This window comes from Meriones unguiculatus, chromosome 1 (genome assembly GCF_030254825.1).
Source record: "Meriones unguiculatus strain TT.TT164.6M chromosome 1, Bangor_MerUng_6.1, whole genome shotgun sequence".
Lineage (NCBI taxonomy): Eukaryota > Metazoa > Chordata > Mammalia > Rodentia > Muridae > Meriones > Meriones unguiculatus.
The window spans coordinates 26,558,883-26,575,327 of NC_083349.1; the positions used below are offsets into that span (position 1 = coordinate 26,558,883).

The following is a 16,445-nucleotide window of genomic DNA, read 5'->3' on the forward strand; positions in this document are numbered from 1 at the left end:
TTACCATGAATCCAACCCTACACTGGAGAGTTGTCTCAGGAAGAGAAACATCACTGTGTTGAAGCTCAAAAAGGACAAAGAAGTAGGAATGGACTAAGCCACAGGACTGTTAGAATTGGCTTCGTTGAGCTAAATGGATGTTTATTAGAAGGAAGTAGCCAGGTTGTCACCAAGCTTTGCTAAAATCTAAGACTCTTGCACATTTTATAAAATTCCAAATAGGGAGGGAGAGAGGATATCAGCAGTGATGTCAGTTTTCTGCCACACCTCAAGAAACTCTCCAATGTATAAAGCTTTCATGAGTCTTTTAAAAAATTAAATTATTAGTGAGCATATACCATGTGTATCTTTCTGTTTCTAGGTTACCTCACTTAGGATGAGCTTTTCTAGTTCCATCCATTTGCCTGCAAATTTCATGATTTTCTTTAAAAAAATTGTTGTGCAGTATTCCATTGTGTAAATGCACCACAATTTCTGTATCCATTCTTCTGTTGAGGTTGTTTCCAGATTCTGCCTTTTATGAATAACACTGCTATAAACATAGTTGAGCAAATGTCCTTGTTGAATGGTTGAGCATCCTTCAGATATATGCCCAGGAGTGGTATAGTTGGATCCTGAGGTAGCACTATTCTTAATTTTCTAAGAAAGCACCAGATTGATCTTCAAAGTAGTTGTACAAGTTCATATTCCCACCAGCAATGGAGGAGGGTTCCCCTTTCTCCACAACCTCTCCAGCATATATATATGATTTATATCATATATATATATATATGATAAACACACTTAAAATCTAGTCTAAAGGAGCTAAACAATAATGAGGACCCTAGGGAAGAGGCTGAAACCTCACATAGAAGGACAAGCAGGATAGACATTGGATGTTAGAGAAGACAGGAAATAGGACAGGAGCCTTCCACAGGGGGTCTCTGAAAGATTCTACCCAGCAGGGTAGCAAAGCAGATACTGAGACTCATAGACAAACTTTGGACAGAGTGCAGGGAATCTTATGAAAGAAGGGGGAGATAGTAAGACCTGGAGAGGACAGGAGCTCCACAAGGAGAACAACAGAACCAAAAAATCTGGGCACAGGAGTCTTTTGTGAGACTGATACTCCAACCAAGAACCATTCATGAAGATAACCTTAGAACCTTGCTCAGATATAGCCCATGGCAGCTCAGTATCCAAGTGGGTTTCCTAGTAAAGGGGACAGGGGCAGGCACATTCACTGTCATGAACTCGGTTGCCTGCTCTTTGATCCCTCTGATGAGATGGCCTTACTAGGCTGCAGAGAAAGAGGATCCAGACAGTCTTGATGAAACCGGTTAGGCTAGGGACAGATAGAAGTTAAGGAGGACCTCCCATACTAGTGTATTAGGGAATGGATGTGGGGATAGTGGAGGGGAGAGGGAGAGAGTTGAGACTGAGATAGGGCAGGAGTCCACAGTAAGGATACAAAATGAATAAATTGTAATAAATAATAATAAAGAAAATTAAAAAGATTAAACTAAATAAAACTGAAAAAGTTGAACATTTTTATGTACATGAGTGTTTTGCCTGCATGTATCTATGTGTGCCACATGTGTGCTTAGAGGCCAAATGAAGGCATTAATCCATTGGAAAGTGGGAATACAGTTGTGACATACCATGTGCGTGCTGAGAATCAAATCATTGTGAGACTTTTAAATTTATTTTATTATTATTATTTTTATTAATTATACTTTATTCACTTTGTATCCCCCCTGTAGTTCTCTCCCTCCTCCCCTCTTAATCTTTCCCTCCCTCCTCCTTCTCCACACATGCCCCTCCCCACGTCCACTGATAGGAGAGGTCTTTCCTTTCCTTTCCTTCCTTCTGATCCTAGTCTATTAGGTCTCATCAGGACTGGCTGCATTGTCTTCCTCTGTGGCCTGGTAAGGCTGCTCCACCCACAGGGGGAGGTGATCAAAGAGCAGGGAGACTTTTTTTAATTGAGTTGAAATTGACCGTCTTAACTGTTTTCCAATGGACAGTTTTCTGAGCAGCAGCCTTTATCCTTGAGTCTTTAGACATTATTCCATATCAAATCAATTCCCAGCTTTCACACCACTGTAGGCCTTTCATCCTTCCACTTTTTAGTGATATTGTACATAGGCCATAGACTTAAATGCTGTTTGCATCTGAATGAGGTGATAGCCCTCTGTAATTTTCTCCATGACAGTCCTACATTCTACATGAAGGATTCCTGAGACACTAGAGAGAAAAAGGTGAATATGATTTCCTTCTGTATTCACTATGCTCTCCACATCTTAAGCAAATATTGGAGATACAGTGTCCAATTTTTTTCAGAAGTTTTTCTTCGCCATAAACCAATACATTCAGTTAGGTCACTTTTCTAAGCTTATAGTCATGGATAATTTCTACCTCTCTGAAGTCTCCCTCCACCATTTTAGATTATATACAAACTTCCAACAAAATTATATCCCATTTGGGGTTAGGGAACTTCAAATTTCTACACTCAGATTTAGCTGTCTCTTTTGACTGTCACTGGTCTTCCTCTCTCCAGAATTTCAGGCCCTGCGTACAATTTTGGTAACATTGGGAAGAGCAATTTCTTCTGCCGCTATGACGAGTACTCTTGTGCATGCAAATGAGCTAGTCCCTACCGTAATCAGAGTTGACTCAAGAGCAGAGCAGACTTTTCTCAGTTCTTTCACTTTTATTGAAAGAACAAGTAAAAAGGTGATAACAGAAATGGCCTTAGTGTCCTGAAACTTTGCCTTTGTCAGATAGCCTTAAGATCAACATCCCATTAGCCAGCTCTCCTATTCAATCTAGAGCCACCTAGAAGAAGGTAGGTACCAACAGAAACACAGATTTTTAAAATGTTTTATTTATTTATTTTTAAAAATATTTTTATTTTAATTTTTATTAATTACATTTTATTCACTTTGTATCCTCCTGTAGCCCTCTCCCTCCTCCCCTCCCAATCCCATCCTCCCTTCTGTTTCTCCACATATACTTCTCCCCAAGTCCACTGATAGAATTATTCCTCTCCTTCCTTCTGATCCTAGTCTATCAGGTCTCAACAGGAGTGGCTGCCATTGTCTTTCTATGTGGCCTGGTGAGGCTGCTCCCCATCAGGGGGAGGTAATCAAAGAGTGGGCCAATCAGTTCATGTCAGAGATAGTCCCTGTTTCCATTACTATGGAATCCACTTGGACACTGAACTGCCATGGGCTACATCTGTGCAGGGCTTCTAGGTTATCTTCATGATGGTCCTTGGTTGGAGTATCAGTCTCAAAAAATACCTCTGCGCCCAGATTTTTTGGTTCTGTTGCTCTCCTGTGGAGCTCTTATCTTCTCCAGGTCTTACTATTTCCCACTTCTTTCCTAAGATTCCCTGCACTCTGCCCAAAGGTTGGCCATAAGTCTCAGCATCTAAAATGCTTTATTTTTTTTGTTGTTGTATAAATTTTATTTATTTATTTATTTTTACAATTTCATGAAGATATGACGACATTCACTCCCACCACCTTTCTCTCTTATTTGTTCACTCTTGCTAACTCCCTTCTTCCACACTGTTCTACTTTTCTATCCTCATATATTTGTTGCTCTTGCTGCAGTCCTTTAAACTAGCATAGAAAATTTGGGTTTCAATATAACATCTTTATACATCTAACTCCTCTATCCCTCTATCCCTACTTATATTCCCAATCTACCCCTCAGTACTCTTGCTTTCTTGTCACATATGTACTACAAATCCCTCTCACGCCTTAAGACCTTCTCTTCCCCCATCATGATCACTTTTTCTAGTTTCATAATTCTATACTGGTAAACTCAAAAAATGTATGCTCATGTGAATGTTAAAGTACAGTGTATACACAAACATGTAGTATTTAACCTTTATAGCATGTTTTGTTGTAAGAAGTAAACAAGTGTCTTAATACTTTGTCCATGACAAAAAGATAACACTAAAATGAAACAGATATTTGAATGGTAAGACTAAGTCACCAGCATCCTTATGTTCCATTACACAACTCATTGACTTGTAAAGTCACAAATTCAATGTGTGTGAATTTACTAGATGATTTCTGATTTGTGCTTTATACTTCAAGGGCAACTGCTTTAGGAGTCGTTGGAATTGCTGGTAGTGCTGGGGCAGCCCTGTCTCCCCTGTTTATGATCCTCACGACATACTCTGCCTCCTTGCCCTGGATCATCTATGGGGTCCTCCCTATCATCAATGGCCTCTTTGCCCTTTTCCTTCCTGAGACCAGGAATCAGCCTCTGCCTGACTTTATCCAAGATGTGGAAAATGAGTGAGTAAAACCTGTACCTTACAGGACTTTGTGCCAATGGTCTGTGATGAGGAAGGCTGGCACACGGACAACTAGGCTTTTCCATGTATGGTCATTGGTGTTGCCTTAGTGACCTTTTGTACATATTTTTATATAGGGGTTTCCTGTGTGTCTGGAAACTCCATATCAGAAGGGCCAGCTCCAAACATTTGGTTCTAGAAGATTTAATAATAAATATGACAAGTTCTTATGTCCTCTGTTTTACCCTGATCCACCATGAAACACATGTCCTGACACAGTCATGTGCCTTCTGTCTATTTTGTCCTATTGTGAAACACATATCCTTGAAAATATTTCTCGATCACACAGAAATATAAGCATGATTTCATCACTCTGAGTCTCAGAGTGCCCCTCTGCTGGTAAGCTTTCTGAAACTAATGATCTCTATAGACTTGGGATCTGACAGTCACTCCCTAACTCACAGATTATATACAAGACTGAAGAATTTGCCACCCATGACAATATCTCTGAGAGAAGGGCTCTTGTGTTTGCTGTGCAATTCAGAAAATATTGGTACCATTAGGAATGAAGTTTTCATGTCAGTGAAGAATAGAATAGTCTATAATGATCATAAAAGGAAAGGGAAGGATTTTATTAAAACTTTGGTGTACTCCCCACACATTCTCCCAAAACCCATTTGAAAGTGCCATGCTAACCAAAGTAGGAAGAATCAGAGCTACCTCACAGAGGTTCCCAGAGATGCCAGTCTTCTATTCACAAGACTTATTCCAACCTTTTGTGAAGAACCATGGATTTTTCCAAAACTGATGGCTAAAGAGTGAGCTTTCTCTAAAGACTGCAGAAATAAAGCTGGGCATGATGGCACACGCCTTTAATCCTAGTACTCAGGAGGCAGAGGCAGGTGGATCTCTGTTAGTTCGAGGCCAGTCCGGTCTATATAGTGAGTTTAGGATAGCCAGGGCTTTGTTACACAGAGGAACCCTGTCTCAGGAAAAAGAAAGCCGGAATATCTCTCTTCTTTGCCTCCTTTATCATTTCATTTTTGTTTATGGCATTTGCTCTATTTGTTCCAGGAGGAAAAGCTCAAAAGAGGCAAAAAAGGATGCTGTTGCCAAAGTGACACCATTTTAAAGAACTCCAACAACTGACCTCTGATCAAGGACAAAGATTAAGAAAAATATAATTCAAGATATTATGGCCAAGGATCATTCCTTGGTATTAGCGATTTTTTTCCCATATAAGCCTTATGTATAAATAGTGAGTTAAATTAAAATTATACCACTTAACATGTATAAAATAACTATAAAAAATCACAGCAAGAATTTTGGAGAAAGTTACGATATATTGAAGAAACCCTGGCCCAAAATTTTTATAGTTGGTGATATCAGTCAAGTTTCTGGATAGAATGTATATTTTTGGTGTATAGAAGTTCAGTTGAATTGAATGAAACCTTCATTCTAAGTGTTAGAACTTAAGAGATGGCAGGGTATGGATGTACCTCACAAGACTCAGAATGTCACATATCTAGTTAAAAGCAAAACTTGTAAGATTCTTGAAGATCGTTATCTAGCTTTTTAAAAGGAGTAAACAGTATTGTGAGAAAAGACTGAGCAGCCAAGTTTCTAAGCAAATATTATTTTATGGTTGAACTATCCAGAAACTGTGCAGAGAGCCTAAGGATTATCACTTTCATAAGGGGTTAGGGGTACTTTTAGTGATGTACCTATTTTTGTTTGTTTGTTTGTTTTTTGTTTTTGTTTTTGAGCCAATCCTGCCCCTATAAGTAAACCTTCACCCAAATCCCGTTAATAAATTCCTTGGTTCACCAAGTTGATCTTTGATGCAACTACTTTGTTCTTCATGGGTTTTCTTTCTGTGGTGAGTATAGTATGTATGTTGTGACTCCACAGGGAAAGTCAGCCATCTTCCCATTGCTATACTGTGATATCTGAGAAAATTAACTTAAAGGAAGAAAGATTTATGGTAGGTCCCATACCATTGGCTTTATTTCCATGGCCACTTTAGTCCACTGATTCAGTGTCTGTAGGAGGCAGCACATGGTGGGAGAAGGAGAAGGGTGTGCTGAATTGAAGCTGCCCATTTCATGGAAGCCAAAAAAGCAGGAGTGAGAAGACAGAGAACAGACAGACAGAGACCCAGAGATAGGAATACAGAGAAACAGAGAAATGCAGAGAGTGACACACAGAGAGAGACAGAGACACAGAGAGACATGGGTTAGGAGTTGAAGAGGAGAAGTAGAAGGGAGAAATAGAAGTGAGATAAATTTGCAAACAAAACATAATTCAAATCATTTTCTATTAATCCATTGTCTCCATGAAGGAGAACAATGCAAATTATCAATTACTTTCAAATAATACTAACATTTTCAATTTATGAGATTTTGGGAGACATCGTAGAGCTAATCCATAACAGGAACGCATACGAGGTTACAAACATGTTTTATTTCAGAGTTTATGGAAAAAAATAATTGGTGGGATAATTGATGACACTAGACTTGTGAAATTACTTGAAATATATTTTAGTTTTATATAAAGTTAATAACGTAAACATCTGATAAGTTTTGCATTGAAAAATGAATAATAATGGAAAAAAACTACAAGTGAGAAACATGTGTCTTTCCCACAGTTTCAGAGGATCCCAGGAATGGCTGCTTTGTCTATTGCTTTGTCCTATGGTACAGCAGAACACCATGGTGGACAGCCTGTGGTGTAGCTAACTTGCTAACATCATGATGGTAACAACACAAAAAGCGGAAGAACCCAGGTTACCAGTAACTTCTCAACATCAGAGAAGCCACAATATACTCCAACTGCAGTTATGTGTGGTTTTAAACCACCATAAATTGTGTTATAGGAACCAAGCCTAGATTTTTTGGAACAGCAGGTAGAGCTCTTAAATGCTGAGCCACCTCTCCAGTCTGTCAAGAGCCATTATATTATGCAAGTTCAGTAGGCACGTGAGCTTTCTGAAATGTAACCCAATATTTTGCAAGGTCTATACTGGGACTATACCCCAGCATTGCTTCCAGCCTCTGACATCCCTTCTTTCAGTGCTGCTATATCTCTCAAAAATTTGTCGTCATGTGAACCCTCACTTTCTGAGTAGTGAATGCTCACTTTCTGGATATTTACCCATTCTGATTGAACAAGCCTTCTACAAGGTCTTTGTGAAGACGCACTGCTGTTCATATGAATTAATGATTTCATAATTCCTAGTAATGAACATATGAACTGCTGTTCATATGAATTAATAATTCATAATTCCTAGTATCCCTGATTTGATTCAAACAACTTTTAAAAGTTAAAAGTTAGATAATTGATAGAAAGTTTATAGCTACAATAAATACCTCTGTGGATCGCTGGCTTCCAAGTACATATATCTCACTAGGAGACAGGCTTGAGACAGATTTGTGGCTTCAGATATGCTTTCACTCTAGAGATGGCACCATGAATCCTGGTATGCACTTTAAATACAGGCACATTGGCTTGAAATTCCCATGGACCCAGAAAATAATGGGACTATCAAGAAATGTCTAAATTAAGTACAAACCTTAATGTAAAAAATACAAATAGTTTCATTATAATTCCTTATGCCTTGTCAGTTTATAACACAAAATACTGTCATTTAAAATCTCCTTTGTATCTTGGAATGTAAGGCTAAATAAAGAAATGTTTAACTTAATATTAAAAATGTGTAATCACTGAAATCTGTCCCAATGTAATGGTTTTATCTGACTCCATGATAAAGCCTTTTGACTACAAGGTAATTCTTTCTCTGACATAGAGAACTTTTGCTCTGGGTATAAGAAGTATAATCATGGCATGTTTGTTGGGGCCACTTGCTTCATTTAGTCTCTCTCTGGGGTGTTTGTATGTGTGAGTAGTCTATTCTCTCTCTCTCTTTTTCTCATTTTTCTCTTATTTTATGGCTCCACCATCATGCCCCTCAGATAAGCAGGTATACTTTAGCCTATGGAGATCTCTGTAGGAGTATCCCAAGAGATGATCCCTAGATCAAAGGGCTCCATTCAAAGGGCTTCATTCACACTGCAATGCTACTCTGTGTATTCCAGTGGTATTCTGTGGATGCCAGAGCAGAACCACCAGCACCAGTCTACATTTCTTTGTATATTCAGGTGTCAACTGGTACCTAGGTTGGTTATACCTTGGCAGTTGGGCATAGGATCAAAAGAAACAGGGGCATGCAGTTTTTTTCCTGTGGGATGCTGACATATATTTCTTTGGGTGTATACACAAAAGTGGTATGGTTAGATCATATAGTAGATAAAGGTTCTTTTTTGTTTTGTTTCTGAGGAATCTCTATTCTGATATCCATAGTGGCTGTGCTAGCTTACACTCAAAACAACAGATTATAAGAGTTCTATTTTTTCTACTTCACTGCCAGTGTTATCACTTATTTTCTTGATGATAGAACTATAAGATAGTAAAAGAGTCCAAATAATTTGCGAGAAAGGAGTGAGCTCTTCAACAAACGGTTTATTAAACACTTTGGATCAGATGTTGTAGTACACACCTTTAATCTGAGTACTCAAGAGGGAGGTGAATTTCTGTGAGTTTAAGGCCAGGCTAGCCTACATATATTTCCTGGACAGGGCTACACAGTGAAACTTTTCCTCAAAAACTGTGCTGTCTGAAGAAGTTTTACAGTCTCCATAAACAATGGTTTTTCCAGCACAGTCTTTGGGAGCAAGAAATTACTTTTATAAGATATGTTAACTACAGTATTGTTCAACACTTGCCTGGGAGGTCTTTAAGCAAACAGGCTTATCTCTGAGACAAAGTATATGTAGGTGGAACTCTAAACATTGACATAACGAACTGTTTATTTTAACTAAGATTCCAAATCCATTTGAAATTTGAAAGTAGATTTTTTTAGGCACAGGAGAAAGACACAGCATGAATGGAATTCAAAATTAGACACTCATGTTTATCATTTCCCCAGTTTAGACTGCTCTTGGAAAAAGCATTGCCTTTTATTCAATATTAAATATTAAGTATGTCTCCAACATCATCACGTATTTTAGTTTTTCTAGAAAGTGGCATTAACCCAATCCTGAATGAACAGAAACATTTATGTCAAAACAAATTTGATGTTATCCTAATGGGCCAAATCTAGATATTCATTCAGATACACAGGTATATGGGACACAGAATAGGCAGGATCAGAAAAGAAATTTCCAAGTGGTCACATTTGTAGTGTAGAGATTGGGATGGCCCCTGTACAAAGATGTGCAAATCTGTGAAGTGTTCTATATCAAAAAATAAAAGTTACCACATCATTTAGTATTTAAAATACTAAATTTATATTTATACTAAATATAAACAATGAAGATGGGTATTACAACAACTCAGAGAGAAGAACCAAGTCACACATAAAAGCAAGCTATTCAGTATAATATTGATTTATCAATGGAAAATGTAAAAGCCAGAAGGGCTTAGAACAATGTATTCAAGTTCTGAAAGACCAAAACAGCCAACCCAGGCTGCTATACACAGCAAAACTATCTTTTATAGTTTCTGGATAAAGAAAAACTTTTTATGATAAAAGTAGGCTAAAGGAATATATGGCCATGAAGCCAGCCATACAGGAGATACAAAAACTATACTTTGTTCTAAAGAGAAGGAAAAGCCTTTTGTCATGGCTAGTTTAATGTGAACTTGAAGAGTTTAATTTAGCCAGAATATAACTCCATTTTGAAATAAAGATTTTGACTGGGAACTGAATTCAGGTACCAGGAAATATCACAGAGTGTACACCTGGCAGAAAACAAAGTTAACTCTCCTAGCAACAGCCTGCAGGAAATATAATAGAATAAATGCTTCATAGAAAATAGAGACAAACTCCCTGGCAATAATCAATGGGAATCGGTTAAAAATCGGGTGGGAAAATTCTCCCCAATGTTTCAGATATGGTTTAGAAAAATAGCCATTGTGATTATATGCCTTAGCCATTGTGATTATGTGCCTCAGAAAAGGTCACCCCGCCCTGCTAAACTTCACCCAATTCTGTAACGCCAAGGCTTGTGCCCCCTGCTTGCTGCCATGGAAACCCCCTGCTCACAGACTTTCCCTTTAAAAAATCCTGTTCACTCAGAGCTTGGGGTCCCATTTCTCTACTGCTGCGCCAGTGAGACTTGGGTCCCGAATTAGATTGCTCTCGTAATAAAGCTCTCTTGCAATTGCATCGAGTTGTCTCCTGGTGGTCTCTGAGGGTCCCATGAACCTGGCATAACATGATAATGGTCTTTGATGTGGAAGTATAACTGAAATGAATCCTTTCCTCCCAAGTTGCTTTTGGTCAGTGTTTTATCAGAGCAATATGAAGCTAACTAAAACAGAAATTGGTACCAGGTTGTAGGATATCACTGTGACTGACCTGACAACATGTTTTGAGGAGGGTTGTGGTGATATTTGAAGCTGGGGCTGGGAAAGTGGTTGAGAGCTTAATGAACAATTGTGGGAATTTAGAAGGTAATGCTGAGATCAATGCAGATAATGAAGGAGTTGCTTGTGAGGTTTGAGAGGGGAGTTTTGAAAGTGCCTTAAAGAGTATATCTGGGTCAGTGCTATTTTGGGTTAAGGACCACTAAAATGAAACCTCTGTTTTGCTGGGAAACTGATCCCCATCCAATGGGGCTGAATTAAGAAGGTACCAAGACCATTGAGAGAATTTTTTTCTGGGAAATATTTCCTCAAGGTCAGCACAGAGGAGCTGTAGTCCAGAAGGGGCCAATACTTTGTGCTGGCAGCCAAACTTGGTAATATATGGGTTTCCCAGGTAGTACTGGCAATGAAGGCCTGGAGGGGTCAGGTATTGCCACCATGAGAGATAAGAGAGGTCACTGGTGAATCTGTACCCGCTGTTAAAGTAGAAGCCCTAGGACTAAAGGGTTAATGGAGTGAAGCTGAGGCATGGCACCATATGACAGAAGCTGAGACCCTGAAGAGATCCCAAGAAGAAGCTATGGGTAAACGTACAGTTCATTTGCAGTGGAGACCACAGTATTTTGGAGACATCAGTACTGTCAAATGACTGCCAAGAACAGCCGCTGCTCTGAAGTACAGGAAGCTCAAGACTAGAAACTTTGTGTGCTGTGAACAGCAGGGTTGGAGAAATGGAGCCCTTTGGAGCCAAGAGGAGCATGGGTCAGTCACTGAACTTTTTATACCCTTGAAAATTTGATTTTTTTTTTGTTCAGGACTGTGATTAACTTATTTCCTTATTTCCTCATGAAATAAGGAAGTTTTAAACTTAGCATGCTTTTATAATCTTTCTGCCCCTGGAAGAGGTATGTCTCATGGAGCTCAACCCTAAATACAGAACTACAGGCAACTAAGGAATGCTGAGAGCAGGAGAAATAATATTCCCCAGGAATAATATTCCCTAAAATTGGTGATTGAATACTAGGGAGTCAGCCCTGACCATACACACATGAAACATTATATAGACTGAGCATGTCGTATTTGGGAAAGTGTATTTCTGTGTGTGTGTGTCTCTGTGTGAATATGTGTATAAAATAACAACTAAAAAATAGAGGCTATGAATTTGAGAGGGTTAATTGGAAGGGCTGAAGGTAGACAAAGGAAGGAGAAATGATGTAATTACATTTCAATATATAAAAATAAATTATTATTAAAAACTTAAAATCTATATTATATCTATGATGGTAGCTCTTAACTGAGTCTCAAGTTGAAAACTATAAAGGACCAATTCCTTTAAGGATGGCTAATGAGAGTTGTGGGAAATGCCAGAAAAGAAAACATTTTTTTTTTTAAACACAGGTTCTCACTATGCAGCCCTTGTTGGCTTTCCTGCTCAGATGGAAGGATATCCTGGGACTCAGGAGCCTAGGAACCACTCAGCTCTAAGAGGAGGCCTCCAGAGTAGAGGTGTTGCCGCTCTCAGGGAAGGGTATTCCCAGCTGAGCTGCGGTGTTCAAGAGCCTCATTTCTGCTCCATTTCTTCTTTTCCTCTCTTCTTTGCTACTTTGCTTTTTCCAATGAGAGAGTCATACCAAATCTCTTAAAAGAGATTTGTTGGAGAAATGAATCCAGGGGGAAAGAGAATGAATTCAGAAATGGCTGCCTCTGCTCCTGGAAGAAGGCAGCAGGGAACTGAGCAGACACGGTTTTTATGTAATATTTCTTGGGGAGAGGAGTGTGTGGAGCTTTTCTGGGCAGAGATTTCCAGAGTTAGGATTGGTGGGATTTCAAGTCCTAAGCTGGGTAGTCTAGGGATTTGTGGGTTTTTCTGTTCAGGGATTGGTGGGTTTTTCTTCTCTGGGATTGGTGGCTTCTTGTTCAGAGTTTTCACTTAATTAGCATTATCTGGGATGGGTCCTATTGAACGGCTAGAGATGACCTTTGTGACAGTTATAAAGGCTGGAAACACTGTTATGACAATTAGAGAGGTTTGGTAGAGGGACCTGGCTGCTGGAGCTCCTCTGGCAGGGGCTTGGCCACTTTCCTGCCTTGAGGGTTTAGAAAGTTTACAGAACATACAAAATATACAAAGGGCAGAGAAGCATTTTTGCTGCAGCTTGAGTCATCATGAATAGCCAATAAAGAGCGTAGAGAAGATGCTGCCACTGTGGACAGCTTCTACATTGTAATCTCATGGCAGCAGGCTGAGGCAGAAAAAGAAGGTGCAGACACTGTGGACAGTCCCCTCATTAGCATCTGACTATGGCAGCATGATAAGGAGGCGTTGCTGCCCTGATAGGGCCACCAGAAGGCTGAGGCTCCCAAGGAGGGGCTGGTGCCTTGACAGCTCTTAATGACATTTTGCTCAGGAACCATAGCCCTGACTTGCTTGTAACTCATTATGTAGATAAGATATGCCTGCCTTTGCCTCCTGGTGGTGAAATTAAAAGTGTGTGCCATCCATCCATTCATTTATTTTCTCTTCACATCCTTATTGTAGCCCCATACCTTCTCCTCTCTCAGTCCTCATACCCCCTTCCCTTTTCCTCAGAAAAGGGTAGCTCCCTTTCCCATGTATTCCAGCTTATCAAGTTGCATCAGGACTGAGCATGTCTTCTTCCCCTGTGGCCTGGCAAGGCAATCCTGCCAGGGAAAAGTGATGTAAAGATGGCAAGTGAGTCCCTGACCTATGCAGTCACCACTTCCCTTACTAGAGTACCCACATGAAGCCTAAGCTGCCCATCTGCTACACCTTTGTAAGGACACTAGTTCTAATTCATGCATGGTCCTTGGTTGATGCTTCAGTCTCAGCAACCTCTTATGGGCTGTGGTTAGTTGGCTTTGCTGATCTTCTTGTGAAGAAACTCTCACCTCCAGGTTCTTTTCTCTTTACTGTCCTTCTCCACAAGATTCCCTACTCATCATCCAATGTTTGGCTGTGAGTCTTGACATCAGTTTTGAGGTGCTGCTTGGTAGAGCCTCTCAGAGGACACCTCTGACAGGCTCCTGTCTGCAAGATTGGCAAAGTATCACTCATAGTGTCAGGGGTTGGCGCTCTCTGATAGAGTGGCTCTTTGGTTGAGTCAGGCATTGGTTGGCATTCCCTCAGTCTCTGCTCTATCTGCTTTATATTTATAGCTGCACATCTTGTGGGCAGGTTAAATTTTGGGGTAAAGTCTTTGTGGGTGGGCTGGTCTTCCCCTCTCTCTGCTAGGAGACTATTCTAGCTAGAGGGTGTCCTCTTTGGTCTCTATTGCCTCTGCTACTAAGAGTCTCTGCTTGAGTAACCCTCATATCCTTCCAGGACCCTATGCTGACTTAGGTCTCCAGGTTGTCATAGAGATACTCCCACCCCCATTTACTCTTTTCTCTATAGTCCTCTGTCCTCTTGCCCTTGCTCTCCCCAGGTGTGATTTCCAACCTCTTAACTCTCTGAGACCCTCTTCTACCTTGTTCCATCTCTTCAGCTACTTCCTCTGTTTATTCTATGATACAGCCTCCCTCAGAGCCTCTGTTACTTATCTTTTTTTGGGTCTGTGCCTCATAGTATGCTTATCTTGTATTATATGGCTAAAAGGAAACTGTCACCAGAATGAAAAGACAGATTGGGAAAAGATCTTCACCAATCCTACATCTGACAAAGGACTAATATCCAAAATGGATAACTCAAGAAATCAATCACTAATAAACAAAAAAAACCAATTTAAAAATGATGCACAGAACTAAACAGATTTCTCAACAGAGGAATCTCAAATGTCTGAGAAGCACTTAAAGAAATGTTCAACTTCCTTAGTCATCAGGGAACTGCAAATTGAAAGGACTCTGAGATTCCATCTCACACCCATCAGAATGGCTAATGTCAAAATTTCAAGCAACAGCATATTCTGGTAAGGGTGTGGAGAAAGGGGAATATGCCTCCATTGCTGGTGGGAGTTTATCCACTTTGAAAATCAACCTGGCACTTTCTCAGAAAATTGGGAAAAGCTTTACCTCATGACTCAGCTATTCCTGTGCTGGGTATATACCCAAAAGATACTGCACTATACAACAAGGATGCTTGTTTAACTATGTTCATAGCAGCTTTATTCACAATAACCAGAATCTGTAAACAACTTAGATGTTCCTCAACTGAAGAATGGATAAAGAAATTGTGGTACATTTACAACTACTCAGCTATTAAAAAAACAAAGAAATCATGAAATTTTAAGGGAAATGGATGGAACTAGAAAAGATCATCCTGAGTGAGGTAACCCAGACCCAGAACAACACACATGCTATGTACTCACTTATAAGTGGATTTTAGTTAATACTACAGGATAAACAAATGATTTTTTTAATGAATGAAAACGATGGTATTTTATGGCAGGAAAGAGGGAGGAAAAAAGATGTTCTTAGAAAAATGTAGCTAAAAAATCAGGTATTCTGAAAAACCATACCTCTGTTTTTGTTTAATAATTATTTTAAGTAGTAATCTGGCTTAAGCCAAGAGCCTCTGAATTTAATGCAGAGAAAGAGCATAATTTGGCACACCTCTGTGGATCCCACACACCATCTTCCCATTGCCCTTTACTTCTTACCTCATCACCGTGTCCCAGGCTCCAACCTTGGCAGAAATTCACTCTGCTCAACTGTAGACAATGGCTGCCAGAAAACGTGTAAGCTGACCTCGGAACTCTCCCAGTCTCTCTATATTACCCCAGACCCAATTCTCAGACTTAGCCCTAGTGCTTTGACAGAATACCAGCAGCAGCTTGCCCTACAACTTCTCCTGTGGATCTCTCACACTATCCTCCCTGATTTTCCATTCTCCACCTTCCAACACAAGCAAGCATTCTTCCCTCCCTCCATGAAGATACCAGGCAAGTAAACCAGTTAAACAGACAACACTTAGCCATCACATGCTCTGAAAATCCAGAGAGGAAAGAGAAACTGAGGAACAAAACTTCACCCAGCCAAGACAAACCCAGAAATCAGCACCTAAACCTATAATCACTCCAAACCCAAATGCCTAGATGCCATAATATGAAGACAATCAAACAGCCCTGGCAATATGCACCAGTAGAGACCAGCTACCATAGCAGGTCCTGAATATTCTAACATAGCTGAAGCACAAGAAAAAGACCTTAAAGCCAACTATGAGATGATAGACATCCTTAAAGAGGAAATGAATGAATTCCTTAACAAAATCCAGGAAAACACAAACAAATAATTGGAGGAAATGAATAAATATCTCAAAGGAAGACAGAAAAACACAGATAAACAACTGAAGAAAATGAATAAACCCCTTAATGGAAGCCAAGACAAAAACCACAAACAACTAAAAGAAACAAATAGAACTTTTGAGGAGCTGAAAATGGAAATAGAAGTAATTAAGAAAACACAAACTGAGGGAATTCTGGAAGTGAAAATTTTAGGAAGTCAAACAGGAACTATAGCAGCAAACTTCACCAAGAGAATGCAAGAGAAGGAAGACAGAATCTCATGCATTGAAGATACAATAGAAGAAATGAATATATCAAAGAAAGGTTTTAAAAGGTGAAAAAAAAGTGACATTAAACATCCAAGTAGGGGAGATCCAAGATGGTGGCGCCCGGAGTACACTCTTTCTGAGCAGCAGCACAGCAGGGTCTGCACAGTGACCAGCAGATGGAACTCTGGGCCCTAAAATACTAGTGATTGTATTTCT

General features: G+C 39.7%; 1 protein-coding gene across 1 annotated transcript in view; it reads left to right on the plus strand.

Moving 5' to 3' along the window:
- Positions 1 to 5,591, plus strand: part of LOC110551607 (solute carrier family 22 member 19-like) — a 37,911-nt gene extending 32,320 nt beyond the window's left edge. Inside the window, exons 8-10 of the mRNA XM_021642299.2 lie at positions 2,540 to 2,645; positions 4,089 to 4,295; positions 5,369 to 5,591. Of these exons, the coding sequence (XP_021497974.1) occupies positions 2,540 to 2,645; positions 4,089 to 4,295; positions 5,369 to 5,426 (371 nt within the window). The 3' untranslated portion in view covers positions 5,427 to 5,591. The remainder of the gene's footprint in view (positions 1 to 2,539; positions 2,646 to 4,088; positions 4,296 to 5,368) is intronic.
- Positions 5,592 to 16,445: the final 10,854 nt, after the last annotated feature.